The 27,186-nt window shown below is 35.4% G+C and overlaps 2 protein-coding genes across 3 annotated transcripts; both read right to left on the reverse strand.

Annotated features, from left to right (window-relative positions):
* Positions 1 to 641: 641 nt before the first annotated feature.
* On the reverse strand, positions 642 to 10,101 carry LOC120331655 (uncharacterized). Of its 2 annotated transcripts, XR_013476736.1 has the most exons (9): positions 9,939 to 10,101; positions 9,271 to 9,424; positions 8,666 to 8,820; positions 7,975 to 8,104; positions 7,071 to 7,378; positions 5,691 to 5,839; positions 4,913 to 5,036; positions 1,536 to 2,852; positions 642 to 1,354 (listed from the first exon to the last, which is right to left on the reverse strand). XR_013476736.1 is itself a non-coding variant. In XM_039398777.2 (8 exons), exons 1-8 carry the CDS (start codon positions 10,096 to 10,098, stop codon positions 2,071 to 2,073), a joined length of 1,962 nt encoding a protein of 653 aa, XP_039254711.2. In that variant the 5' UTR covers positions 10,099 to 10,101; the 3' UTR covers positions 642 to 2,070. The 2 variants fall into 2 exon arrangements, 1 of the variants encoding a protein (XP_039254711.2); XM_039398777.2 differs by having other exon boundaries at positions 642 to 2,852.
* Positions 10,102 to 18,905: 8,804 nt separating this feature from the next.
* LOC120331924 (uncharacterized) lies at positions 18,906 to 26,951 on the reverse strand. Its single transcript, XM_039399104.2, has 8 exons — positions 26,781 to 26,951; positions 26,291 to 26,444; positions 25,218 to 25,372; positions 24,714 to 24,843; positions 24,276 to 24,583; positions 21,489 to 21,637; positions 20,889 to 21,012; positions 18,906 to 19,764 (listed from the first exon to the last, which is right to left on the reverse strand). Exons 1-8 carry the CDS (start codon positions 26,926 to 26,928, stop codon positions 19,016 to 19,018), a joined length of 1,917 nt encoding a protein of 638 aa, XP_039255038.2. The 5' UTR covers positions 26,929 to 26,951; the 3' UTR covers positions 18,906 to 19,015.
* Between the last annotated feature and the right edge of the window lie 235 nt (positions 26,952 to 27,186).

A 27,186-nucleotide genomic window follows, 5' to 3' on the forward strand; every position in this document is an offset into this window, starting at 1 on the left:
GCTTCAACACTACATTGTATCGCCACCATTTTTGAAGAAAAACACATTCGGTATATAGGGTGACCCAAAAGTAGGTCTATTTTATTTATTTTTTATTACCTTCCAAGCAGCTGGAAAACTAATGTAAAATTCACACTATATATATTTATTATCTAAAAAATAAGCAATTTTTGTGGTACTTAAACAAGTAACATAAAGTGAACTGCAAGTAGCTTCAAAGCATATAAAATAGTGTAATAACCGTATACCTAACTTTGGGTCACCACCTACTTTTTGGACACCCTGTTATATATATGCCTTTTCGAACTGAAATGGGATATTTTTAAAGGGATTTTGAAGCGTTTAAAGATGATGTTCAGCCAAGAATCATGTATTGGAATAAAGATCTTCAGATGGCTTACAGCAATTATCACTGTCATATATCGTCGCAGATCAAAATTATTGTTGACAACTCCGCAATATTTCAATCACTCATTATTAATACTTTAAATATATCGCATGGTGTCACTGTTGAGCTCTCTGGTGCCTATGCTGCGCTCAGCGCTAAGCTTGGTGCATCTGCTTTATCCCTAATTATATACTCAAGCATCCTGAACAGTTGTGTGTTTGCCGACATACACCCCCTGCAACAATAGCTAATATAACAAACGCGTATTATGTATTGATATATAACACATAAAATGACGTATCGAATGCATTTACGATATTTATACTCTGAAATACAAAAAAATATATTAAAAAGTTGAAAAAAAAATGTTCAAGTAATTTGACCCTACTAAACGCTTTCCGAAATATTGCTGTGCCTTTTCGTGTAAATGTGGGCTCACATAATTTTCCTAATACACAAGAAAGCTTGTTTAAAAGCTTTGTTCGTACATTCTATGCATACAATAATATCATACGTGTTGCTCACAAGAAACAGTAATAACACTTCCGGGCCATTCAGACCATTCTTCCTCATTTGTCAAATACTTCAACACAGCCTACACATATTATAGGTAGTGAGTCTTGGGTGCGGGGATATTTTGTTTTTAGGGCGTCCCGGAAGTATGAGTGCATGGAGGTAACAGTATGGAGGTAACTATAATTTTGTTCGCATATTTTACATCGAGTTGTGTAAAGGGACTGAATCCTACGATCAGGAGGTATATTCATTCACTTGGCTAACACGGTCAGTACCCGAACTCGTGATAAAACTGAAATAAAAAAAAATCGGAGTAAAATTATGGCATAACCCTAACCTGGTACACACACTACGGGACTACCGTTTCTAGAATTGTACAAAGGTCTGTCTCACTAAACTTATCAGTCATACAGGAAGTTTGGTCAGAAAAACAAAAACGTCGCAATCGGGCTGTCAGAATCGAGGCGGACTCATTTACTCATTATCAAAAAAAAGAAGACTAAAAGAGCCCAAACGTAAATTTTTAACCAATAATTTGGACCCGTGGATTGGAGTTGGGCGTACTATCGATTTTGCATAGGAGTCTTTTGTTTAAGTTTTAATCGAAGCGGAAAAAAAACATTGTATCAACTACAAACGGTGCTCATATTCATTCATCTTAGTTCATGTAATTGATATATCTTGGAACGCGTTTGAAATTCGTCACTCTGCTAATTTACGAGTATGAAAATATATTAGGGTTTGGTTCGCACCAGAAAAACAGAATGCTTATTGCCCATACTTTCTAATGCTTCTGTACTGCGCCTCTTTTTAGTTTTCAGCGTTTACTGTGAGGAAATAATTTTCAATATAACAAAAAATAAATTGTTAGAAATCATTAAAATTTCCTTATTCGTAAGTGACATTCGTCAGGAAATCGACGGAAATTCCATGGTTCAACATATTGGTAATTTATAACTAAAAGACAGTTTTGAGGTATTTTGTGTTTGGAATGTTAAAATTAAGTAGGTCGGTTGAGGCTTCCAAAACCAAATCAACTCGCCATTTTTCTAAACGATCGCCCCATGCCAAAATTTACCCAATTTCGGCTGAGAGATCATTTACTTTGCGGTTCAAGCTGAATATACTATATCTAGATATCAGCCAAAATACCCATACATGGCCAATTAAATCATATCTTTTGGTGTATATCCATCTGATACAGTTAATATAAAGGGGCCTTTGTCTTGCAACGTGTCCTCGTCACTTGGAGAATATTGCTTTATATAGTTGGGCATTTTTGTTTTTCCTTTAGTGGGGATAACATCAACTTTACCGTTGTGGACTACACTGGTATTGTTTTGCAATGTTTCTTCGTCTGCGCTGCCGCATCCCGAACTGGAAGACGACTTTCGCGTCTTTGGGACATACGAAAACTTTTCGGATGCTACTTCGATATGAGTCCGAAATTTAGGAGTGTATGCTCCGCTTGAAACAGCAGATTTTTCCATGTAGCCGTCATTTGCATTTACCCCGGGAATATCTGTTTTGTAATCAAAAATAGGGGAATCTGGGCTGTTGTATTTTGACTCTACATCTGTCGGTGTGGTTTCGTAATTGGAGTCAGGCAAAGAATTTGCAGTGCTGATAAAAGAAGTCTGCGAAAAACCTGAATCTGGACCAGGGCTTACAACTTCCGGTACAGAAAGATTGTTTTCATTAATAATTCTGAATTCTTCAGGTGTATTCTTGCGATTTTTTTCTGGATTGTTAGAATTCGTATTTTCCAATTTCGACGGGGATAGTTTTATCGCGCCAGAATTATCATCTTCGTTCTCGCATGGATTTTCATTTTCTTTCGCCTCTTGTTTGCGTGTGTTGTCCACATTCTTCCCTTTTATCAGATATGAAATCTCAAGATTTTCTTTGTCCTTTTTCAACGGAGAGACTTCTGCAGATTTCTGTTCGTCTACACAAAATAAATATTTGAATAATATAAAGAGAAATTCTTTCGACCAGAGACAAGGTCGTATACACAAACCTCTCGTAAAGTAGGGAATAAAAGTCAAAATTTTGAGTTACCGCGATTCGAAAATCGTTGTCGGTATTTTTCAGAAATTTGAATGGAGGGAAGAGGCATACGTTTTCATCACGTATTCATGTGAACGTTTTCATGATAAAAATTTGGGTTTTTTGCATTCGGAATCTAGAGACAGAATCGAATTTTTTTGAATCTGGATTCAAGAGTCAGTGTCTGAGTCAAAAGGTATGTCAACCCAATGTCTTTCAAATGTCCTGCAGTAGGGAGCCACCTAGAACTTATATTATAGACGCCACCATAAACTTAGGTCGAACAATGGAATGGAATTGATTAAAAAAAACTTTAAACGGACGAAGAGTGGCAGAACGAACGACAGAGAACAATCCTATAGCTTCCGCGATACAAAACGAACGCGATTGGTACGTCCCTTTGTGATACACATAATTTTAAGAGTTGTTTTTTAAGTTTGCGCACGACCCAGTGCAGCTATAAATCAATCAATTGTTGCACCATTACCAAATGGTACTGTAAAATATCTGGGAATAAGTAAACTTAACAACATACATCCTCGGTCATCCATTGCAAGCTGACAGTTCCTTTGTCTCGATGGGTATTGGGTTGCCAATCTTTTTATCACGACTTGTTCACACAATAATGGCGTTGACATTCCGTCACACATTGACAGTTTTTGAAGCTCAAAGGGGCATAGATGAATTATTGGATTCGGACGATCGCTACTTTTGTTTGAACAAGACTTTCAACAAATAGTGTGATACTTGGACGCCAGGAGGTACTTGATTTAAAGATTATCAGAATCACGGCGATTAGAAAAATTTACTTCGAGTTTAAAATACCCCTTTTGTCAAATTATACTCATAAATAAAAATAATTTTATTCAAATTTAAACGTCAATTTTTTTCAAATTATACTCATAAATATCCGCATGATTGTATACCACCATCAGAACCGGACAGGGTATAGGCTGTATAGGGGCCTCGATATTCAGCTTCGAACTATTATTCATTTTTGCGATCTTTTCATATAATTTAATGGTTTGTTCCAAAATTTGAACAGCTCAAAATTTTATAAAACTAATATTTGTTTATTTTTTTGATAATTCTTGTCATAATTATACGTTTTGAACTTTCTAAATTTGAACATGATCGAATAAATCATGCCCTGACGTTTAATTACATTCTTGAGTTTCCTAAAACGTTTTTCAACTATGCTCTTACTATCCAATCTACTGCGATTAGCGTACATATATTGCCCGATACTAAAATTTCGTATTACACATAATTTGGAAATTTATTTATGTCATAATACATTTACATAACCGAAAAACCTACTATGATGCTATAAATGATTCCTTGAAGCCTAATGACGACATTGTTAAATAGGAGGCTTATAAATGGCATAGCCTATGGCATTTCAACGTTTGAATCTGGTTCTGGTCACAATCCATTAATAAATGAAATATCTTCCAGCTCATATATCTAATTGACAAACGTGGGGGGTTTGGGAAGAAAACGACTAACAAGATGTAAAAATAGAGAAAAAACTACTGCTAGTTGAAGTAATCTAGATTTAAATTATTTGATGTCATTTATGCTTTTATAGTCATATATATTTGAACAAGAAATGTACATATATGGATCGTTTTGGTAATAAATCACTTTTCTCATTAATTACTGGATCAATTGCTTCGAAATTTTAAAGATTGTATTTTTCGCTTCTATTTATGTCAAAAATTTCTGTGCGCCCTGATGGATGTTTTTTCAAGTGCGATGACGTCACCAAACCTGAAAATTGCGGAGCTTGCGGCGGTGTCGCGATCTGGTCAGGAGAAGTCGTGCAGACTGCGGTACCGGTAAACTACCGTGACAGATTGCATACCCGTACCACTTTGTTTTGGTCTTCGTGTCCATATATTTGAGCATCACTCTCTTGTTTAATTATATCAATTATAAATCTTTCAATAATCTTACGTATGCGGAAAATTTCATCGGGTTTTTCATTCGTAGTCTTTGACATTTTATTCCCGTTTTTATCATTCAACATAAAATTCTGTTCTTCATCTGTATTTTCTTGGAGTACCTTTTTATGACGATCCTGCATAAAACAAAAGCTTCTTCAATTTTTTTGTAAACTAAATCCGCTGAGATATAAATGGGAAAATATTTAGATTGGTGAGTTACGGCTGCCATTTAGAACTGCAGTATGGTGTCCATTCATTGGCACGCGTAAACTTAAAAAAAAAAATGAAAAAATAAAAGTTTATATTTAAAGAAATGTTGCATCTGGTCCAACGATGTCATGCATAATCCTCCTCGCACAAAAGATGTCCCCTAACGTTTCAGGTCGGATTACTACCGTATCAAGATTCGTGGTCAGTAGATCAATAATGGAAATTGGGCTTTGTGCGGTACCGTAACGTTACTAACAGTGGCATTAATTGAAAATCACACCAAATGAATTAATTTCCATGTGTATGTAGCTTATCAAATCATAGCTTTTTTTAGATAACATTTGATTTGGCTAAAAGGGTATAATGCATATTCAAATGAGGCATTTATCATGTGAATAACTTGCTATTATCTTGGAATGTAATTTGACTTTTACGTCCGGAACATAGACCGAAACTTGGCGACCGAGAAAAGCGGTTTGCTACACGTTTTGCTTCAGCAGATTTGAAGCGCTTTTGTAATCAATGTAATCAAATAGTTACATAACGTCGTCCGCTGACATGTAAAACATGTTACTTACCGGCATCTCTTTGATAGTATCGTCGTAGTCAGGGAAGCAAGTTTTGACATGATTTTTGTAAATCCATAGAAGCAAAATAACTACGAGAAGAACTATAATCCCAAGGCAAACGACAATAATAATTGAAACCCAAGTTCGTTGGCCGGGATCTGGAAGTAAAACGCAAACATTCAATGTGTTATACTTTTTAATTTAACATGGGTATAGAAAGTGGATTGAAATAAATCAAATCCACAATGAAAACACATCGAGATTACGTATGTGGAAAATTTTTCTGCTGTGGGATGTAGGTAGCATGGTTATCAACCAGGATGTGGGATCTAAGTTTGGCCTTCATTTACAGAAGCCACAGTGGAATTATTAAACACCCCCATTGGGAGTGGAAATTCTGAATTCAGCGAAGTTGGAATTTCAAACTGTCAATGATGATTTGAGTGTACTAGGCGCGTTTACTGCCTATTTGAGAGGGCTTTCATACGCCAATGTTTTTCGATTCTTTTTTTTCGTATTTTTTTTCTACGCGGAGTCTGGATTCTGAGTCAAAATTCTTCTCAAACCGGATTCGAAGACATTTTATCAACTTGGATTTTATCAACGAGTCGATTACCAATACAGCGAATGGAATCAAAATAAACGAATCACGCACTAATATTGTTCAGCACTTTACGATATTTTCCTAAGCATTCACGAGAATCTGATTTTAGAGATACTGAAGTTTCACATCTTTTTTTTTACCTGCTCAACAACTCGTTCATTTACTAATCCAAGTCAAATTGGGTAATAGCTAATAAGATGAAAGCTCTAGTAAACATATAAGTTTTGCGGAGGACACTGTCTAGAACAGTGCTTTCCAACCAGGGTTCCCAGGGACCTCAAAACCCTTATTGCGGTTCCGTTTGTTTGGGGAGATCGTTCACAGTTTCTCTTTCAGAGAACTGTGTTCATTGGGTGTCAATTTCCTAAAAACCTAATTGTTGTAAAACAGTATTGTGAACTTCACCTGACAATTATTAATAATAAAAAGAGAAGTTGGTTTGAGTATTGTGGATATAAGCATGAATATTTCATTGAGCAACATGGACGCTTGGGAGAAATACACTAACAGAAAGAACATTGGATTTCTTGATTTTATTTTGTGTAAAAAATTTTCATCGTTATTGATGGATGGTGTAAATAGTTGACTTTCATGCATTTATGGGTGTTTTTGAATAATTAACAGGGGTTCTGTGATGAGCTCAATAGCATATCAGGTATTCCACAAGGATAAAAAGACTAAAAAATACCCAGTTGAGGTAGTATGAAATTACGTAATAACAGAGATATCTCCAGTTGTTATTCGGGCCGTCGTGTCGTCAAGAAAAACGATAAGAGAAAACTAACTTTCTTTTATTGGTATTGCACAAGTAGGTGACTCGTCCCATCTTTCATCATTTCTTGTGCGAGACATAACACAAGGTATCTTGTCCACAGATCTCGTGTATCTACTGAAAACTTTATGTACATCAACACCCTGTTTGCTATAAACTGAGTTGTGATCACAATCTACTACACTGTAGTTCACTTTGACCTTCCCTTCCTTTGTAAGCATGGTAACGTTCTTTATGGATCTCGTCATTCCATTGTCATATGTTTCTGTGTGATTAGCGTCGTAATGCGTGGAAGGGACTTCAAAGAAGCAATAATCTGCACTGTAAAATAACATATAAAATAATTAAATAAATCTTCAAATTATTTAACAAAAAACGGTGTACAATTTCGCATTGAGATTATTTTCTTGCTCAGCTTTCAACATAAATACGCATTGAACCGCATTACATATTGACTGTTTGTTCTGAAAACGCGTTTTCACGAGATAAAAACAAATTATAGGTATGAGAAACTATAGAATGTGAAGTATATTGTACGCTATTGATTTCCAGATATCAAAAATTTCATAACTGTTGAAATGTTCCTCTAATTTGCATATATATATTATAGCGGACTTGCATATATTAAGCGTACGCCTTCCGCACTCGGCCTCCAATAAATCATCGTTTGATGTTTTGTGTTAGTGGATATTGCTCTTTTTCCCCTTTTTGGGCTGTGGTTAGAGGCTAAAAAGTTTTGGGAAACTTCGGTGTTGTTGAATTATTTTCGCACGACAGTTCCTTATAAGATATTTACTTGCGAACTACACCCAGTAATATTTTAAGGCTGCTGCTTGCGGACACATACGTCTAAATGTTGCTGATATCCCACCAGTGGCTGCTTTATCACATTCATAAACGTCCATAAATACACTTACATTGGAGAATATGAGTCAAGAGATAAGGCTATAAATACGCTTCTCAAAATTAATTTCCCGTCCACAAATTCTTTACATAATGTGCTATTGGAATCACCATCTGTGCACCATTCAATGTTATCCGGAGACTCTGAATTATAAAGGTTACCTGTTAGTTATAGGATATTTAATTTGATTAATATTTAGGCAATATTAGCATGCTCTTAACAATAGTCGATTTATGTTATTTGTATATTATTTACAGGCTGCGAGAAGTCAATCTCAGTATGCCACTTTTAAGTAACGCGGTTGTCGAGTACACACTATTCAAGTTTCCGATAAGCACTCTGAATTTGAAAATTGATTTGCATTTGACTTGAATCGGTTCGCAATAGATTGGCATTTGCAGTAATGCATTAAAACAGGCTGCGTCGCCAACAAAATATTTTTCTAGTATTTAAAAATTCATAATCATGCGTTGATGCACATTCAAACAGGATTAGTTATGAACGTCGGATAACTTGGCTTACAATAACGTGGGTAAAGATTTTTCTAGACGATTATGAGTCACGTAACATTAGTTTCAAGTTTCATACACTTTTGAGTAAGTTTTATGTGTATTCAATTTTCAACTTGATTTCGAAATGCCCTAAAACTGTACATACTTCCTTATAAAATTATATACTGCTATAAACTAATTTCGTTTTCATACCGAGGAAATGATACTGGCAATAACTTCCATCTTGCATTGGAATAATTGCAAATTGAGATTCCCCTCCGTCTTTTAACGCTGGCAACGTACAGGTATCAGTAGGAGACAAAGAACAGCAGCCGTCTATTGAGGTCAAATTGTTTTCCGGGCTTTGGCTTAAGTAATAGTAATACAGTTAATTGAAACCGGACAAGTCCTAAAGCTTCCTTCCTTAAGTCCAATGTGACGAGAAATGAGAAATATTCCAGTTTTTGAATTATAAACTCTTATTTAACCTGACCAAACTTTATCTTATAAAATAAATTGCTTTTTATTTAATGATATGAAAAAGTTAACATTTTACGTTGTCGTAACAATGTACGATTTACATAACACTTTTAAGGCGCTCTGAATTTGAATAGTCGTAATTGCTTAAATAAATTTTAATACTTCTTAAGAATCCACTTGCTCTGTGCTGGCTCGTAACGGTTTTCTGCATTTTGGCCTGATCTTTATTACAGAATTTGATTAACAGACTACCTTATATCACATTCAGTACACATAAAAAATTCAAACAAATCAGATTTTTTTTAGATATTCATTTTAAAATCAAATAAAGATCTTACAAATATGACATAATCCTGTATCTCATATTTTCAGCATATAGTTCTCTATCATGTACGATTTCGATCCAGAATTCGATATCACCCCTCGATTCATATATTTCACCAGGGCCATAACGAAGAGTGTAGGCATTACACTCATCCATTTCGTATGAAGCTGAATAATATATATCAATAAGTTAAATGCGGTCAATTTAACCGTTAGTTTACAATTGCATCGATTCGTGTGATCAAACTTTAGTCTACTTTAAATTTCGAATAATTAACGTTTTAGACAGATTATAGTAGTAAGCCTACTTCCAACACTTGCACTATTGATTAACCAGACTAACAAACTATATCATTCGCAAGAAAACTAAGTTTTTATTTAAGACGTTTTTTTTTATATGATATTGCCCTGCTCGACAGATATCATTCGACGTCTAAATTCAAAGCGTAAGACTAAAAACAACTTTTAAGATGTCTGCAATTCATTTCAAATTTTATTTTATGAATCTTGAATGCTAATTACCCACAATAACAATCCATCTTGCAAAGGACAAGAAGACTTCAAATATAGTCTATCAGATATACAATATTCAAAGAAGCCTGGCATTCAAGTCAAGTGTACAGAAGCCCTTTCCAGGTACGGAAGTGCTATAAGCTAATTTAAACAAAATAATATAACTCACCCATAGATGGTTTAAAGCAAACATTTGGATCAAGCGCACACATGTCGCCATTATATTCACAATCCGTTGGAGTCGTTGCAGAAATTTTGCATTGAAGCATCAATGATATCAGGATAAAAATCCATGGGTCTTTTTTGCCATTTATATAATTAGTCGTCATTTTTTTTTTTCTAATACTTATTTACCTGTACTCGAAAAAACAATATTTAGAGAAAAGTGAAAGTGATTTGAAATAATGTACAAACAAATTGAAGAAGCTACAATATTCCGACAAATATTATGTACGACGAATTCGATAAAAATGTCTTGTAACTGCAAATTAACTTCAATAACCTTGCCTTTACTCAAATTATCTTTAGTCTGTAATGTAACTCTTTAGATTTTGCATTTCGCAACTGAGGGCCTTGTTTGAGCTGTCTCGGCGCTCCGTTTTCAGTTCATCAAATTTAGTTTTGCATTTCTATTAAAAAAAAAAAAAAAAACGCAGCGGCGAAAATAACTCATGAAAAATCGACTCGGTTTAACTTGTATAATAAGCCTGTACATATGGGGTATTGAATCAAATATCCTTGCTCTAATTGTCAGATGTAATATTATTCTACGACGACGATGCTGGTCAGCTGTTAACTGACAATCAAACTTGTGGTACTATGCCATATGTAGTGAGTCGTTTGACAGTAGAAGTACATTCCTGAAAAAAATAATCGATACCTTCTTCCGGAAAGAAAACACCACGTGATTATATAATATAAAACAAACAATAGAATGAAACGTACCGACCGGCAAGGAAGCACTACTGTCAAAGTGAAAAGACGAATAAAATAAATTTTGTTAACTGTCTGACATTTTTGTATTTTCAACTTTCACGACAAACAATTGTCATAGAAAGGCAATGGAGTAGAAAGTGGTGTTGGCGAAAAAGACATTAGGGATCAGTCAATACCCAATATGTTCAAATACATTTACCGGAAGAATCTTCCAGCTTGTCTCGATGCAATTCAATGCGCCAAGAATACAGCTGGGAATGGTTAACAGATCAACCTATTTTAGATATTTATTGGTTACGATTTATTTTGACCGTTAACTGACATCTTAGGAACGAATCACTTTTATACTGTACAATTTCTTCAAAAATGAAGTTCATCGAAAATTTATTTTCATTGGCATTCAGTTCAATAGAATATATATTACGAACTGTATTAGTGAGCAACAAAAAAATAAATTGAAAAAAAGTACATAGTAAATCGAAGTACTATTTCTGCTGATTATGAAAATTTGGCAATGAAACGTTCAGAATGAGTTTCAGTCAGAATATATTGTTTACGATTTTATTCTAAGAGCGACGAACGCTTTTAAATTAATGATATTTCCGGTCGTGTTGAATACACTCCCTGATGGTACACTCGTATAACAGCATACGGAACTGATAGAGCAAGTCGCTCCTGATCGCATTTGACGCTGTTTTTTTTTATGATATTTCAAAGTAAAAGTCGCACATCAAACACGGAAAGGTTTGTCACATAATTGACATTTAGTAGTGAAATTTGGTTTAGTAATATACTTCGATATGTTCGAAGTATGCTGCATATCTCTTGCAGTAGAGCGATCATGTCACTATCTCGATCTGTGAATAATTTCGAGCGATTACAGGAGAAGACCACGCGAAATTGCTTTGAAAACATTGAGACGTCACAAGCTTAAAGTACAACTTGTTTCGTCAAACGTCACGCCGCTGTTAATCGGTTAACTAAAATGGCATGCAAATTTTGTACAACCTGGGTAACATTGATTAATTCAGTAAAATATGGACGATTCGATGAACATCTGGCAGTGATTATTAAAAGTGCTTTCGTTTTTGCGGGGTTTACACCAAATAGCTCTTGGCAAGGGCTGGCTGGGAGTTTCAGAAAAACACTTTAACCGTTAACCTGGTAAAACTTTTACACTGCGCAGCCGTGCCAAATGTACGGAAAACCCCCAAAACTCCCACAATCAGAGCCAGACCACGCGTACACCGCTACATACGTAGGATTCATATGTAGGAATTTCTATAACGTGAAAAGCGGTGCTGAAAGATTTCCGTCACTAATATGTCGTCGACTCGTAATCGTTTGCAGATAGTATTATGTTTACGTTGACACCATTGAAAACTCATGGGGGTACTCTTGGTGATAAATCATATAACAAGTATCCGTCGACGCACTGAACAATTCTCATAACTTTGAAAGATAGGCGTAATAACTCTGTTGCAAAAATTGCATTTAAATTTAGCAAAATATATATATCATAAACATAAATTTACCGGTAATCGAGGAGCAGGAGAGACTGCACTGACTATTGGCGGATAAACCGGTTTCGATTCTTTCCACATGGCGATATCGGCAACATTGTGTTGGAGCTAGTTTTTGGAAAACGTGAATTTCCCATAAACAATATACAAGCTTAATCGCTAGTTACATTTTTCAACTCTTTCTTCAACTCTGTGAGCTCCTTTAGTTATTTTCGCTCTTTTCGTATGAGAATTTAAATAATATTTTTTATGACGCAAATTTTCGAAAGGGGGATTTGTTCAATGAGATACTTTTTCGCCTTGATTTCGTTTCATCGTCTTTTTTGTTTTTTTACAGTAACTAACAAAATCCGCTAAAATGATATCTTTACATTTTTGTTTGTAATTTGTTTTTGGCGCTAATAAATCGCTCACATTTGGGCAACAAGATTCCATAAGATTTTATTGATCATTTGGTTGCACGGGAACATTTTTGAAACTTTAAACATTAAAATCACTTAGAGCTCGAAACAACGAATCTTTGTAAAACATATTTCAAGGAGAAATGCTATTTCCACTTTTAAAACCCTCAGGCATCTGCATATTATAATTACAAATCCTATTTACATCAAAAATATCTGAAATTACTAAAGTAACATAATGTATTGTCGTACTCATATATCTTTTTACTACTATTAAAATAATTTGATCTAGTTGTAGAACTCACTAAATATAAAGTTCATCATAAACTGAAAAAGTGAAAATTTATATCTGAAATCCTGACATGACGTCAAACATTGACAGGCTCGTTCTGCTTCCTACAATGCCAGTCATTTCACATATTGATAAAAAGCAAAGTGAGAAAGTCACCATGATCCGATGTGACACATACCATGGATCGCAGATAGTTTAGTGTTAAAACAAAGTCAAAAATTGATTATCGATATACGCGAGCCACAATTAATCAAACGTGACTAGAATAGATTTCGAAACAAATGCGTCTTATTGACGTCATATCACGAACACAGCAGCGTAACGATACTAATTTGCATCAGCTGTAATCATTGGGTATATCTTTAACGAGTATACCAGAATGACGAACATCGTCCTTTACAAGAAAAGTGCTTGGTTACATTAGTTAGAAACCCTAATTTTTCAAAAATACGGAAATTTTTCTGAACTAAACCGACTATCCGTTAAATCCACGTTACGCGTAAAATGGAATATTTTTATAGAAACCTTATTCCTTTTTGATCAATTTGGAATAGAACAATTTTAATTACTGGAAAATTCCGATTTGGAGTTGTAGCAAAAAAACAAAGCCACTCAAATAATTCGACAAAGGATTTGTTTTGCATTTGCGCCATATGATATTCCCGATGCGTGAATTCCAATATTCAAAGCATATCAGATTGAATTTGGATTTTTATAGCCTCCGATCGATTCGGATTCAGAGTCCGGATTTCGACTCATTCGTAGATCGTCAGTAGGACTGCAAAGTTCTTAGTAAGACATTTATTGCAAAATATAGGGCCGGATCATGTAAATGAGAGGCATGACTTAGCATTTTTAGTAAAGCGGTGACAGTTTAACGCTGATTAACGGAAGTCGGAAGTCGCTTGATATCATGAAAAGTACAAAACCCAACACTATTCCAAATACCACCCATGACAAAGAGTCCAAAATCCAGTTGTATATCTTTTGAAAATTATGAAAAAAGTCCGAAATTAACAGAAATCCCAAATCAAACTTGAAAATGAATGAAGTAAGACTTATCGAGGAAGGAAGTCAAGAAAACTACGTGCAAGTTTTATCACGAGAAAGCATCTAATATATGGAATAGATCACACTATTTCCGAGTAATTAATCGAGTGATGATGAACTTTGATACATTGGGAAGTTGAAATAACCTCATTCTGAAAGGTGAGCAAGGTGGGGGACAGAAAACCCGGTTTAATCAAATTACAATTTAACGAAAAAAAATTCATTCTCGACCGAAGCTAATAACGCATTTTCCATTCCCGTTGTTGTCCCCAACACTGTAGAAGAGAAAATCTAATTTTCTGCCCTAAGAATTTTTTTTATTTAGGGCGTTATCGAAAAACGGCTCTACGCTTGTAATGATTTGAAATTTTCAATTTTATACAAATATGTTCAGAAAATCCGTTTAAGAATTTCCTATATTGGATGTAACTGCATTATTAAAATTCTAATATTCCCATGTGTCTTATATTAAAAGATTAAGTCTGTCGTGAAAATAGAAAAAATTATTCTACATTATTAACTAATAACCCATCTTCTATTGCCAACACGGGCTTCGAATGTTCGTCCCAACAGCCAAAACGTTCGTCCAAAAGGCAAAGGTAATATGATAATTATATAAAAATAGACATGAGAGTATTTTCTACATTTGCATAAATGATTATCTATGTAATCTAACTAACTAATCTCTGCCATTAGGCAGAGGGGGAAAGCCTGAAACCCCATATTTTAGTGCATAATGTTTGTAGACGATTGAACCTTTAGAAGCAACTACATTAACCCACAAATACTCCACTTGAATGTAATTATTACGACTTTTCAATCTCTTTACGATGATGCAACCCGATTCTTTTCAAACTAGAAAACTCAAATTACAAGATAACTTTTTCACTTCCCAGTTCATGTATCAGGTATACATTTTTGGAATTGAAAAGCACCCTTGCGAAATTATTTTTACATACATGTACGACATCTCGCTATAGACGCGATTTAGAATAAATAAGTCGGGTTTAAAAATTGATGTTTTGCTTCCAAAAATAAACTACGAGAAGTGTATAGCACACAGTTTTCGTATGAGATAAAAGGTTGGTATTACACGTTTTGAGTTGCAGATAATAATAGCAACAGTTTGATATGTAATGATAAAAAATTGACACGTATTGCTATTAAAATTGTGTTTTACCCGACGAAGTCAATTAGGCAAATAACTCTAAATTGTTTATAATAATTGGTTATGGAAAACGGATTTGAATAACATTCTACATTCTATAGTAAAAATGTCCTGCTCAAAACCTTAGGGCCAACGTTCCTAGCCAGTGAGGAATTCATTATTTCGACTAAAAAAAGAGAACAAAAAAGTTTATTTACCACTCCATGAGTTTGGAAGTTCAAATCGCTTTTTTTTTATCAAAACTTAAATTCAATAACAAGCTACGTAGTGTTAGACTACACAGGATATGCACCGTCATTATTAATTTTTCTCGTAATCGGCGACATTCCGACATTACACAGAAAACAAATGTTAAAAAAAACGTTTCTTTGAATATAATGAACCTTTCCAGTACTTCGAAATGGTTAAAGCCGCTAGAAGGCCATTAATTTTATTTTCTTTAGTCATATACAGCACAAAATGTTGACATTCCTACAAAAATGTCATCCCCACGTGGGAGTGCCGTGACGTGACGTCAGACCAGTCCGACGCCGTTCTGACGAAGCCAGTACTCGCTGCTGTCTTACCATTACCGGTGTAAATTGCTGCGGCGGTTGGATTTGGTTTACAATTTTTATTCAATACTTATGAATGATCAGATTACATTTTTGGCTGCATAAGCTATCGGTACTGCGGGTAGCAAACGACCTTCTTGGTCATGTTTTTGACCAACGCCCAGCTGTGTAGCTTAGGCCAGTATAACATATTTTCGTGTTATAGGCCTACGGCAAGATACGGAAGATTTCGGATTCATCAGTCTTTCGTTCAACCCAGAGCCAACGCCCAACCAGGGTTGTGAGGAATTGCCGAGTCGTGAAAAATTGTCCTTTCGCTCTTTTTTATTAGATTTTATACTGTCTCAGCATCTTTTTCGTACCGTTTTGTACAGCGTACTATTTATGTCAATGATCTGTTCAAAACGCGTAGAATAAAAATGGAAATGAAGCGTTCAGAGCGCCAAACTTTATGAAAATGTAATATACTACATCAAATTTTATAGTTTTTATCTGTGAAGTAACGGATTTTGGAGAAATATCAATGAAAATATTTTTACCATTTTTTACAATTGACTGTTGAAAACGAAGTGCACATACGGATCGTTTTTCCAAGTGTTGTTGTGCTTGTTAGTAAGAAAATAGCTTTCTCTCGCGGTTGACTCGATAAAAGATTATTAAATTTATTAATTTATTTTTTACGATAATCCTTACAATATCGCACCCAAGATTTTAATTCGTTTCAACTCCTAGTTTTTTCTTTCTGAACCTACAGGTCTCAATGCGCGACCTTCACATACCGATATATTTGATTATTGCTGCCTTGTACTTTTAAATCATAGAGTTATATTTATTGATGGTGCTTTGATAAAATGCGTGGCTCTAGTCTAAAAGATATTTCCGGCGAAAGACACGAAGCATCCGTAATATTGCACGCAATATTTTGCTAATGATATTTTTAATCGTGTGGTCGAGATAAATTGTACCAAAAACCTATAAGAACTATCAATGTAAAGTTGTCGTCAACGATAACATCAAACAACCACGTTCAGTTTCAATACCTGACGTCAGTTACAATCTTATCACAAGTTGTCTGACTCGCCATAATACCTCGTCGATTCACGTGCATCGCACATAGCCGCTGGACATTGTGCGTCACAGTTATAATCGTACAAAAATAAAAACCTCTCTGAATTAATACTTCGCTCCCCATCAAAATTAAATCAAAACACCAAACTAAATCATCACTTTCTTTTCTGAGCACAATAAACAAACTGCTATCCACATCTCTGTTATCCAACAACAAACGGCCTCAACAAGGCTTTGCTATTACCTATACGAAGATCTATAAATATTCTGCCTAAGTTTTCTACTAATACCACTAATCTGCCTCCGGCAAGCTTTGGGCTGAACATTTACGCCTTTCATTGATATTTTTGTTCAATGGCCCTATACTAGTGTTTTTGATTCGATTTGAAACGTACATTGAAAAACCATCAAACACAAGTGATCACACTCAGGGATATATTTTTCAACACATAAAAAACAGCTGTAAAATTGGGATGTTTTATCGTACTCATACGCTTTTCTTATATTACAACTTTATTCCTTTTTGAATGGAGCAACTACCAATTATGGCATCTAGTTTTATAAGTAATAACAATAGAAGTAGCTGTAATAATAGGCGAAGTGGGAAGTGGTCCGTTCATAAATCTCACATTTCTGAAAGGACTTTCATAATTTGCAGAAATTAATTACTTCCCGGATGCAATAATTTAAAATAGAAACAAAAGTCTTAGATGCATTTTCAATAGTAGGCGGTTGTAAAATTAGAGATCGTGTTAGAAAGCTAAAGCTGAAAAATTAACATGTCGAATATATATATATATATATATATCGAAATTACAACAATAAATGCTGAAATCCAAGCATTAATATGCATGAAATTTGCTGACAAAAAACATTTTATTGTAACTTTGTATTCATTTGCCTGTTTTACGTAAACAAACAGCAATCAATACAAATAAAACGATACAAAATAGTTATAGAAAGGTAATCGTGTTAGTAAGGTAATCATGGCTTCCAAACTCACAAGTAAACGCATGTGTATCGGATAATTGTGCAATAAGGTAAACAGACGTATACTCTCCGATATCCCTTTCTATGGAATGGGGCACATCCCCGTTTACGGGCAATTTAGGATTTATTGTCAATCGTATCTCACTAGAGCGTATCGTTTCTTTTTGTCAAAAGAAATTTTTAAAGACCGCCTACGCGAAAAGTTTGAATTTTTTTGCGCCTCCGAACGCAACATATCTGTCAATTTTCCGTCTTTTTTCATAGCCTGTCGTTATGGTAAGTTTGCTAGAACTCCAATTGATTCGTACGTGTACGTTACGACAGCGTAACGTAAGCTGTGCACAAATTCAAAAAGACGGCTCATTTTTGTAAGCATACACGAAAGAACATACTATCTAAATCTTTGAAATGATGAATAATATATATATTTATATCTTTCGTGATGCACGGAAAAAAAGACTTGAGATATTGTTAACAGTCGGCGACTAAATAACGCTCTCACCGAAGATTTAAAGAAGCGTCGTTCTCAGTAAGAAGTTCAGCGCTGTGAATTCGCGACATTACCTGTTTTTTGCTCAATCACTATACCTGATTTGACAATTCTACTCAAAGCAAACTTGTCCTAAAGCTTAACATCGGTCCACTTCGACAACACAGCTGTACAAAAACAACATGTTTCCTAAGATTATCAGAAAATTAGCGAAGCGTAACCGATGCGAAGGATTACACTTATCTGATTAACAGTTCTCGCTCTCGCTCTGTTCGAAAGAGAAACCTGGTGGTCGCGGCGTTACCAACTACTGAGAATAAGCCATCGAATAGTGGTACAATATAGTAGATTTATATTTGGCAAGAGCTGGTATCATTTAGTAAGCTGTTTCGAGAACCGTTCACAAACTGTCATTTCGGTAGGGGAGCATTTATATCGGTTTATGGACAAGCAATAACAACCTAATTCAATCATGATTTTGTACTTTATATGTCATGTTTCTGGACACCTTGCAGCGTCGACTCCCGGTCTCAAGAGGTTCTAATTCAAAGTGTCGGCTCACCAAAACCTACAAGCGTAACGCTAAGCTGGCGATGCTAGTAAACCCGGCCCAAAGTACAGGCGGGAGTTTTTTATTCAAAGAAATTAATGAATTAAATACGCGTGCCCAATTTATGGCCTTGTTAGTGATAACTACACGAAACACTCAAATCAGTCAAATAGTTAATAAAATTCATAAACAGGAATAAATTGTTCTCTTCTTAACTTTGTACTCTAAATCATATCTTTTGGTGTATACCCATCTGATACAGTTAAAATAAAAGGACCATTGCCTTCTACAGTGGCTCCGTCACTTGGGGAATATTGCTTTATATAGTTAGGAAATTTTTTATGATCTTTAGTGGAAATAACATCAATATTAGCGTTGCGAATAACACGGGTATTGTCTTGGAATGTTTCTTCGTCTGCACTGCCGCATCCTGAACTGGAAGACGACTTTCGCGCTTTTCGGGCATACGAAAACTGGTCGGGTTTCAATTCGATATCAACTGGATATTTAGGAGCGAATGCTCCGTTTGCAGATTTGTCCATGTAGCCGTCGTTCGTTTCTACTCCGGGCAGGTCTGTTTCATAATCAAATATAAGTGAATCTGGGTTGTTGATTTTGTTATCAGTGCGTGGCAAATAATTCGCGGTACCAGTAAAGGAAGTCTGTGAAAACCCCGAATCTGGACCAGGGCTTACAGCCTCGCGTACAAAAATAGCGTTTTCACTAATGAGTTTAAAATTTTCAGGTTTCTGCTTGTGAGTATATTCTGGGTTGTTACAAATAGTATTTTTCAATTCCAATGAGGATTCTTGGTCATCTTTGTTTTTGCATGGGTTTTCGTTCTCTGTTTCTGAAATTTTCTCTACTTTTCGTTCCCGTTTGTTGTTAACATTCTCCTCTTTTAATAGATATGAAATCTCAAGATTTTCTGGATCCTTTTTTAACGGAGCAACTCCAGCAGATTTTTGATCACCTAGAAAAATGAAAATTTATAATAAAAAAATTGTAAACGTCTTGACATTTGGGTTAATCGGATTCCAAATCGATTAATTTCAAAACGTGGTGCCAAGAAACGTTTTTGGAGTCAAATTTATGCCAACCCAGAGTTGTGGTCTATTTTTTAGATACAGTTGTGGACACCTGGATCTTTCCCCCGGACATTATAGACCTCACTCACAGACCATGCTTCTTACACCATGGTTGCGGTGATATATTGGTTCAAAAAATGGAATAAAATTGCCTTCTTGTCTCCAAATGTGTAATATGGTGCAAACGTGTTGATGCAGTTAACTATTCCATGTGGTCAGGTCGGAGGACACCTGGAACCTTTACAGACCTGCTTACTATATCATACATGCGGGAATGGAATTGGGTCAAGCAATGGCATGAAATAGCCTAGTCACGTCTTTCCAAATGTGTTCGGTGAAGCAAACGAAATTAGGCAGATACCTAATCCATGGCTTTACCAGTGTTTAAATCAAAAACACTCTAAAAATCATTATTAAATAATAATTTCTATTAACACACAACCCAGCATAACAAAAATCAAAGCCCCCGTTGCTAAATATTGAACAATTTCTGAGAATGAAAAAAATCACACTCAATAACATACATCTTTGGCCGTTTATATCAAGTTGGCAGATCCTTTGTCTAGATGGGTATTGTGTTGCCAAACTTTTTGTCACAGTTTAATCCACACAATAATGGCGTTGACATTTGATCACACACACATACTTACAGTTTTCAAAACAGGGTTTTCGACAAATAGCCGTTAGCTTAGGACGCGCAAGTACTAGCTTTAAAAATTATTAACATCACATCGGTTACACAACTGTGTTATTATATAATAATTTACGTTTGTTTATTTTCATTTGTACTTGAATGAATATTCAGTGAATTCCGAAATATGTGAATGTCAATGCAATTTATGATTGGCAAGGTTTCAGTCCATATTTTTTTGCTGACACACGTATGAAAATACAAAAAAAAAAAAAACGAACAACGCATAGAATTAGAAAAGTCTCTTTCAGTCTGGAGTAATTCAAACTGTTTGACTTTTGTAGTGTTGAGTTTGGTATTTATTTGCAATAATCATACCTATGCAGAAAATTTCATCCGGCCTTTCAGTTCTAGTCTTTGACATATTATTAGCGTCTTCATCATCCAATATAAAACTCTGCCCTTCTTCTGTATTTTCTTGAAGCACCACTTTATGAAAATCCTGTTCGTAAAAATAGGCATTATTTTAAATTTTATTTCGACTTTACATTCAAACAAAGTAAGGACAGCAGCATTTGGATATAGAAAAGATGGAATGAGAGACTACATCTACCATTTATAACTAGTATGATCGCTACCGTCACCTTGTCGGTAACATAGCATTTGTAAATCAAAATAAATGTATCAATACATCAAACCATAAAACGAAACAGCGTTTCGTAGACCACAAATTGCATTTAATTTGGCAACTGCTGCAGATAAGTGAAATGAATAATGGATGTTTTATGAGCTCACTATTATCCCGGAAAAAGATCTGACTTTACATCAGGGACAAAAATTATTTTATAAGTCTTGAACGAAACGTCAGTTAATTTGATTTTGTTGGACGCTTTGGTAGTTTTGAATGTCGATTGATAAGCGCAATGTTATCAAATGATAATAGAACTCGCCATCCGGCGTGTACAATATGTTACCTACCGGTATCTCCTTGATAGTATCGTTGTAGTCAGGGAAGAAAGTTTTGACATAATTTTTGTAAATCCATAGAAGCGAAATAAGGACTAGAAGAACTATAATCCCAAGGCAAACAACGGTGACAATTGCAACCCAAGTTCGTTGGCCGATATCTGAAAGTAAAACGCCATCTTTCAATGTGTGACACTAATTGGACGCAAAATGAGGCTATATAGTTTTGTTGTTATGTTGTTGTTAGTATTCTTGTTGTTGTGGAAATATCGCTTTTCCCTCTACTGGATCAATTGCTTTGAAATTTTCAGTGGTTAGAGATTGTGATGGTTGCTAGAAAGCCATATTATTAGTATTTCTGAATTTCCTTTGGGTTCTATAAGATCTGATATTTCATCCAAAATTTCGCTGTTTTATTTTTATACACGGGAACACCGTTTTTATTCCGCCAAGTGTGACGGTCGATGTTACTGCTGTCTTCTGTTTTGATTTTGCGAACTCGACGCTCAGGCACATTTTGGAATGAGGCAGATTAAAGATGGTTTACGCTGGACGCGTCGCGCCGCGGCGCGTCTTCTGGTCGCGCGGGGCAGGTGTTTACATGGCGCGCGTCATTTCTCCACCACTCAAGGGCGCCAGAAGCGGTTACTTAAGAACATTGACGCGGGAAATTCAGCTAGAAATTTCGTCTGCTTCGTACTCCGCTACAAAATTTACAAATATGCCACTTTCAAAAAAGAAAAGATTGGCAATCGCCCTTTATTTGGCAAATAATACAGAGCGAAAGCAAAGGGAACATTGGGTTCATCCTATATTAAAAAGGAGGAAAGAGCTTGGTAAGTTCGAATCATTGCCCTATGAAACTGCGTGGTCTTTCCTCAAAATACCAATATAAATTAAGTAATCATAGGCTATCTTATCTTGTTTTCTTCATCTACCTGTGTATTGAACAGACGGTAGAACTTGGAGTTGAATAGAAATTTATCTTTCATTTTATATTATTCTTTCTACGCAGGAGAGTACCATAGACTTGTCCAAGAAATGCGACTTGAGAGAACGGTTGCATTTCGAAATCAATATCGCCTGGACCCTGATATGTTTGATGACCTGAGGAGTCTAGTGGCTCCTTACATCACTAAAACCACGACTAATTCCCGAGAACCTATGTCTCCTGAAGTGAGGCTTGGAATGACATTAAGGTGAGCAATGCACCATTTAAAACTGTATATTCAAATCATGCAGCAAAATGTATGTCGAAGAAAATATTCAAATTATAACACATCCACATAGTACTTATAGTACCACATAGTGTTTATTAAAAATAAACATAACATTAAATAAAAGTGCACATATATCATATTTCAGATTTTTAGCAACAGGAGATTCTTATACCACAATAGCAGATTCCTACAGGACATCGAAATCAACAGTTTCAGGAATAGTCACAGAAACTTGTGAGGCAATTTGGAAATCACTCAAAAAAGAATATTTAAACCCGCAAACAGTTACAAAATGGAAGAAAATCGCTGAAGAGTGTGAGAAAAAGTGGAATTTCCCACATTGCATAGGGAGCATAGATGGGAAACATATACAAATTCAAGTACCGATGAATTCAGGGTCCCTTTATTACAATCACAAGCACACCTTCAGCATTGTGCTAATGGCCTATGTTGACGCCAATTACAAGTTTGTTTTAGTAGATGTGGGAGCTTACGGAAAGCAGAGTGATGGAAGTGTTTTCTCCCACTCTGCTCTCGGTAAGCTCCTAAATGGAGGGGCCCTGAATTTGCCGGATGAAACAACACTTAATAACAGCTCAAAAAAGGCTCCCTATGTGGTAGTGGAGAATGAAGCTTTCCCACTCCAAAAGCACCTGATGAGACCATTCCCGGGGCAAAATTTGCCAATTGATGAAAAAGTTTTCAACTACAGGCTATCCAGGGCAAGGCGATTAGTAGAAAATGCATTCGGTATAAAAAGTGCGAAGTGAAGAGTTTTTAGGAGGCCCATGGGTGTGTCGCCACAAAATGCAGAGATGGTTATGAAGGCAGCATGTTGTTTGCATAATTATGTAAGACGCCATACACTGATAGATGCAGGTTAAGTGGATAGGGAAGACCTGGAGGGAAACATAACAAGAGGAAGTTGGCGAGTACATGAGGATAAGAGTTTTTTGCCCCTGCAAAGGCAAGGTCGCAGAAATAGTGTAGCGGCGGCGGCTGTTCGTGAAAGCCTTAAAAATGATTTCATGGTTGATGGAGCTTGCCCCTGGCAAGACTTCAATCTTTCACTAGTACTTGCAATCAATTTTATTCTGGCCTAGATATAAATTACGTTAAGCGGTACCTAATTTGATATTACAGTTATAAAATGCGGTACCTTCAGACCTTAGCAGAATGTAAAACCACTTTCTAAGGTCAGTTGCTCACCGAGAGAATCAGCAACGGCGCCGCGCGTCGTCGTTATGTGCCGCGCTTTCAGTGTGAACGGCGTCACTTGAAACAAAGGAGAGCGATCTCGAGCGCACGTCGCAACGCGTCGCGACGCATCCAGTGTAAACGCACCTTAATTGAACTGCTAAATATCCATTTAATCATAAATACACGAAGAGCACAATAATACTGTTCAGCTGTATCATACAATTCAGAACAACAACGCAAATTTGATTTCGAATCAACATCTTAAACATCAAGAGAAAAATTTTGTTTTAATCCATATTGTTGAATAAATTTGAATGGATTTTCCAACTTTTGGGAATTTAAAACATTCAATTTATAAAATAAATAAAACAAAACTAACTTTCAGTTGTTGGTATTGCACACGTAGGTGACTTGTCCCATCTTTCATCATTTCTTGTGCGAGATATAACACAAGGTATCACGTCCACAGATCTCTTGTATCTGCTGAAAACTTGATGTACATCAACACCATGTTTGCTGTAAACTGAGTTGTGATCACAATCTACTACACTGTAGTTCACTTTGACCTTCTTTTCTTTTGTTAGCATAGTAACATTCTTTATGGATCTCGTCAGTCCATTGTCATATGTTTCTGTGTGATTAGCGTCGTAATGCGTGGAAGGAACTTGAAAGAAGCAGTAATCTGCACTGCAAAATAATAACAAAAAAATAATTGATTGCAATATGTAACATAACGAATTAGAATTCTTTTTATAGTCACGTGTATAGTCAGCTCTCAATAAAAAAATAAATGAAAAAAATTCATGACAATGCTTACATCGGAGAATATAAATCAAGCGTTAAGGCGATATATACGCTCCTTAGAATTAATGTTCCGTTTACAAATTCTTTACATATTGTTCTATCGGAGTCTTCAATCGTGCACCATTCAATTGAACCAGGAGACTCTGAATTACAAAGTTTCTGTATTAGTTGTAGGATATACAATTGAAATAATATTTAAGCATCAGAAACATACTCCTAACTTGAAATAATTGCCAAGATTACATTAGTAATTGCGACAGTCTAAATTATTGCATGTATTTATGGATGTATGCCTGTCTATATATATCGAGGTTTACTCGATATAACGTCACTGTTGAAGCTTATTTATGAGGTTGTTGGGAATAACATCCGGATACTAGTCTATGACATGATGATTCCATGATTTTTTGTGAAGTTGCTTTAGAACACCTATTTTTATTTGGTGGACTTGTGTTCACGTTTGTCACTGTCTCATACAATTTTTATCGTCATAAATGGAGAATTTATTTTTTCATACCATAGAAATGATACTGGCAATAACTTCCGTCTCGCATTGGAATGATTGCAAATTGAGTTTCTCCTCTGTTTTTTAAAGCTGGCAACGTACAAGTATCATTGAGAGACAAGGAACAACAGCCGTTTATTGAAGATAAATTGTTTTCTGGAGTTTGGCTAAAAAATCAATAATATGATGGAGTGAAAAAGAAAATCGGTTGTTTGGCTTCCCCAAGTCCTTTGGGACCAAATAAAAATATAAAATAGAGATGATAAATGCTCTTCTTTTAATGTGTGGCCATATAGTTTCAATCTTTTTAAATTAGCTTCTCTTCGTGTTGCGAAAACATTTTTTTCCTTAATGATGTTAGGGCAATTGTCCCATTTCAGGTCGTCTTAATGATTTATTACAATATAAAACACCTTGCTGCCATTTTAGATTTGAACTGCCCAATGGATGCTGTAATTAGAATAAGTGAGATTTTTTCTCTGAATAGGTACAAAGGATGAATTCACTTAGACGCCCTTGTGTCACAGATAAATATTGTTTGTTTGTTTCATATGCCCGACTATTGGTACAATTTCGTAATTGAAGAAATGTGCGATGCTGCATCAAGACAAGTATTTGGTACCATTTTTTGTGTTTGACACAAAAATTTATATAAGTAAAATATTGACAATTTGAATCATGAAGCACTAACTCAAAATTTCCATCCAGAGTTACGCTTGGTGGAATAAAATATTTTCCCATGTATTAAAAGGCCAAATTTGGGGTGAACTATCGGGTTCCTATAGTATAGGATATAGTCTTGGCTCTTGGGGCTACTTCTTCCATCTGACAACTTGAAATAGATTGATCAATTAGTTCTATTTGTCGCCCCAACAACAAGGATTATAATATCAACAACAAATTAGCAAATCTGCTAGCTTGCGACAATTTGTTGCATGTCAGGTAGATTCATATTACATGATTTGACTGAGAGGTGATTTACGCCATTTTATATATACTCGAACGCAGGTCAAAAAAATTCAAACAAATGCCACTATGTCGGTATTATTTTTATACATTTTAAAATCGCAAAAAAGACATCTTACAAATATGACATAATTCGATAGCTCATATTTTCAGCATACGCTTCTCTGTCATGGACGATTTTGATCCAGAATTCGATATCACCTCTTGAATCATATATTTCTCCAGGGCCATAACACAGAGTGTAGTCATCACATTTCTTCATTTCGTATGAAACTGAATTAATATATGTCAATAAGTTGAATTCGGTACATTTACACTTTAAAAATTTCTTTGTATTAAGTCTTCGACCTTTTGAGTTTATACTATCTACTTGCAATACCGACCCGTATTGAAGAGCCAAGGATAAGCTTAGTTCAACGGGCCTATTTCAAATATATAGCTTACAAAAAAACTGATTTACCGGTAGTTCATGTAACACACTGCTTAATTAAAAGAGTTTTCATTCACAAAATAGTAGGCGCGCTAGCAAGTGCTCTGAGCTACAGATACTATACGTTGTTGATGCGAGTCCAATCAGTTTTTTGGCGAAACTAAAATAAAGTAACTTACCCATGGATGGTTTGAAGCAAACATTTGGATCAAGTGAACACATGTCTCCATGATATTCACAAACTGACGAAATCGACGCAGAAATCATCATTGATAATAGGAAAAAAATCCACGGTTCTCTTTTACCACTAGTACAATAGGTTGTCATGATTAAATTAAAATATTTATTTACCTGAACTTAAAACAAAAAGTAAAACAAAAAATTTATAGAAAAATATGGAAAAATAATTTACCAAAAAATTGAAGATATTTTTCATTTCATTCGCCGTGTTCGGCGCGAAGACGTGAGAATATATCATTAAAAAGCCATTTTGCCAGCCATTTTTGTCACCAGGAAAAATAGTAATTCAACTACTGACTTCTAACACCATCAGGCTTCTACATACTTTGGTCGTAAGTTCACTTC

Source organism: Styela clava, chromosome 6 (assembly GCF_964204865.1).
Source record: "Styela clava chromosome 6, kaStyClav1.hap1.2, whole genome shotgun sequence".
Classification (NCBI taxonomy): Eukaryota; Metazoa; Chordata; class Ascidiacea; order Stolidobranchia; family Styelidae; genus Styela; species Styela clava.

Excerpts from the sequence above, each read along its gene's own strand:
- LOC120331655 (XM_039398777.2), bottom strand. The coding sequence starts at position 10,098 with ATGACGACTAATTATATAAATGGCAAAAAAGACCCATGGATTTTTATC. Across the intron at positions 8,105-8,665 it reads TTGCCAGTATCATTTCCTCG|AGTCTCCGGATAACATTGAA; the intron begins GTATGAAAACGA and ends TTTATAATTCAG. Across the intron at positions 2,853-4,912 it reads CGATGAAATTTTCCGCATAC|ACGAACAGAAATCTGCAGAA; the intron begins GTAAGATTATTG and ends TATTTTGTGTAG.
- LOC120331924 (XM_039399104.2), bottom strand. The coding sequence starts at position 26,928 with ATGACAACCTATTGTACTAGTGGTAAAAGAGAACCGTGGATTTTTTTC. Across the intron at positions 24,584-24,713 it reads CTTGATTTATATTCTCCGAT|TGCAGATTACTGCTTCTTTC; the intron begins GTAAGCATTGTC and ends ATTATTTTGCAG. Across the intron at positions 19,765-20,888 it reads GGATGAAATTTTCTGCATAG|GTGATCAAAAATCTGCTGGA; the intron begins GTATGATTATTG and ends TCATTTTTCTAG.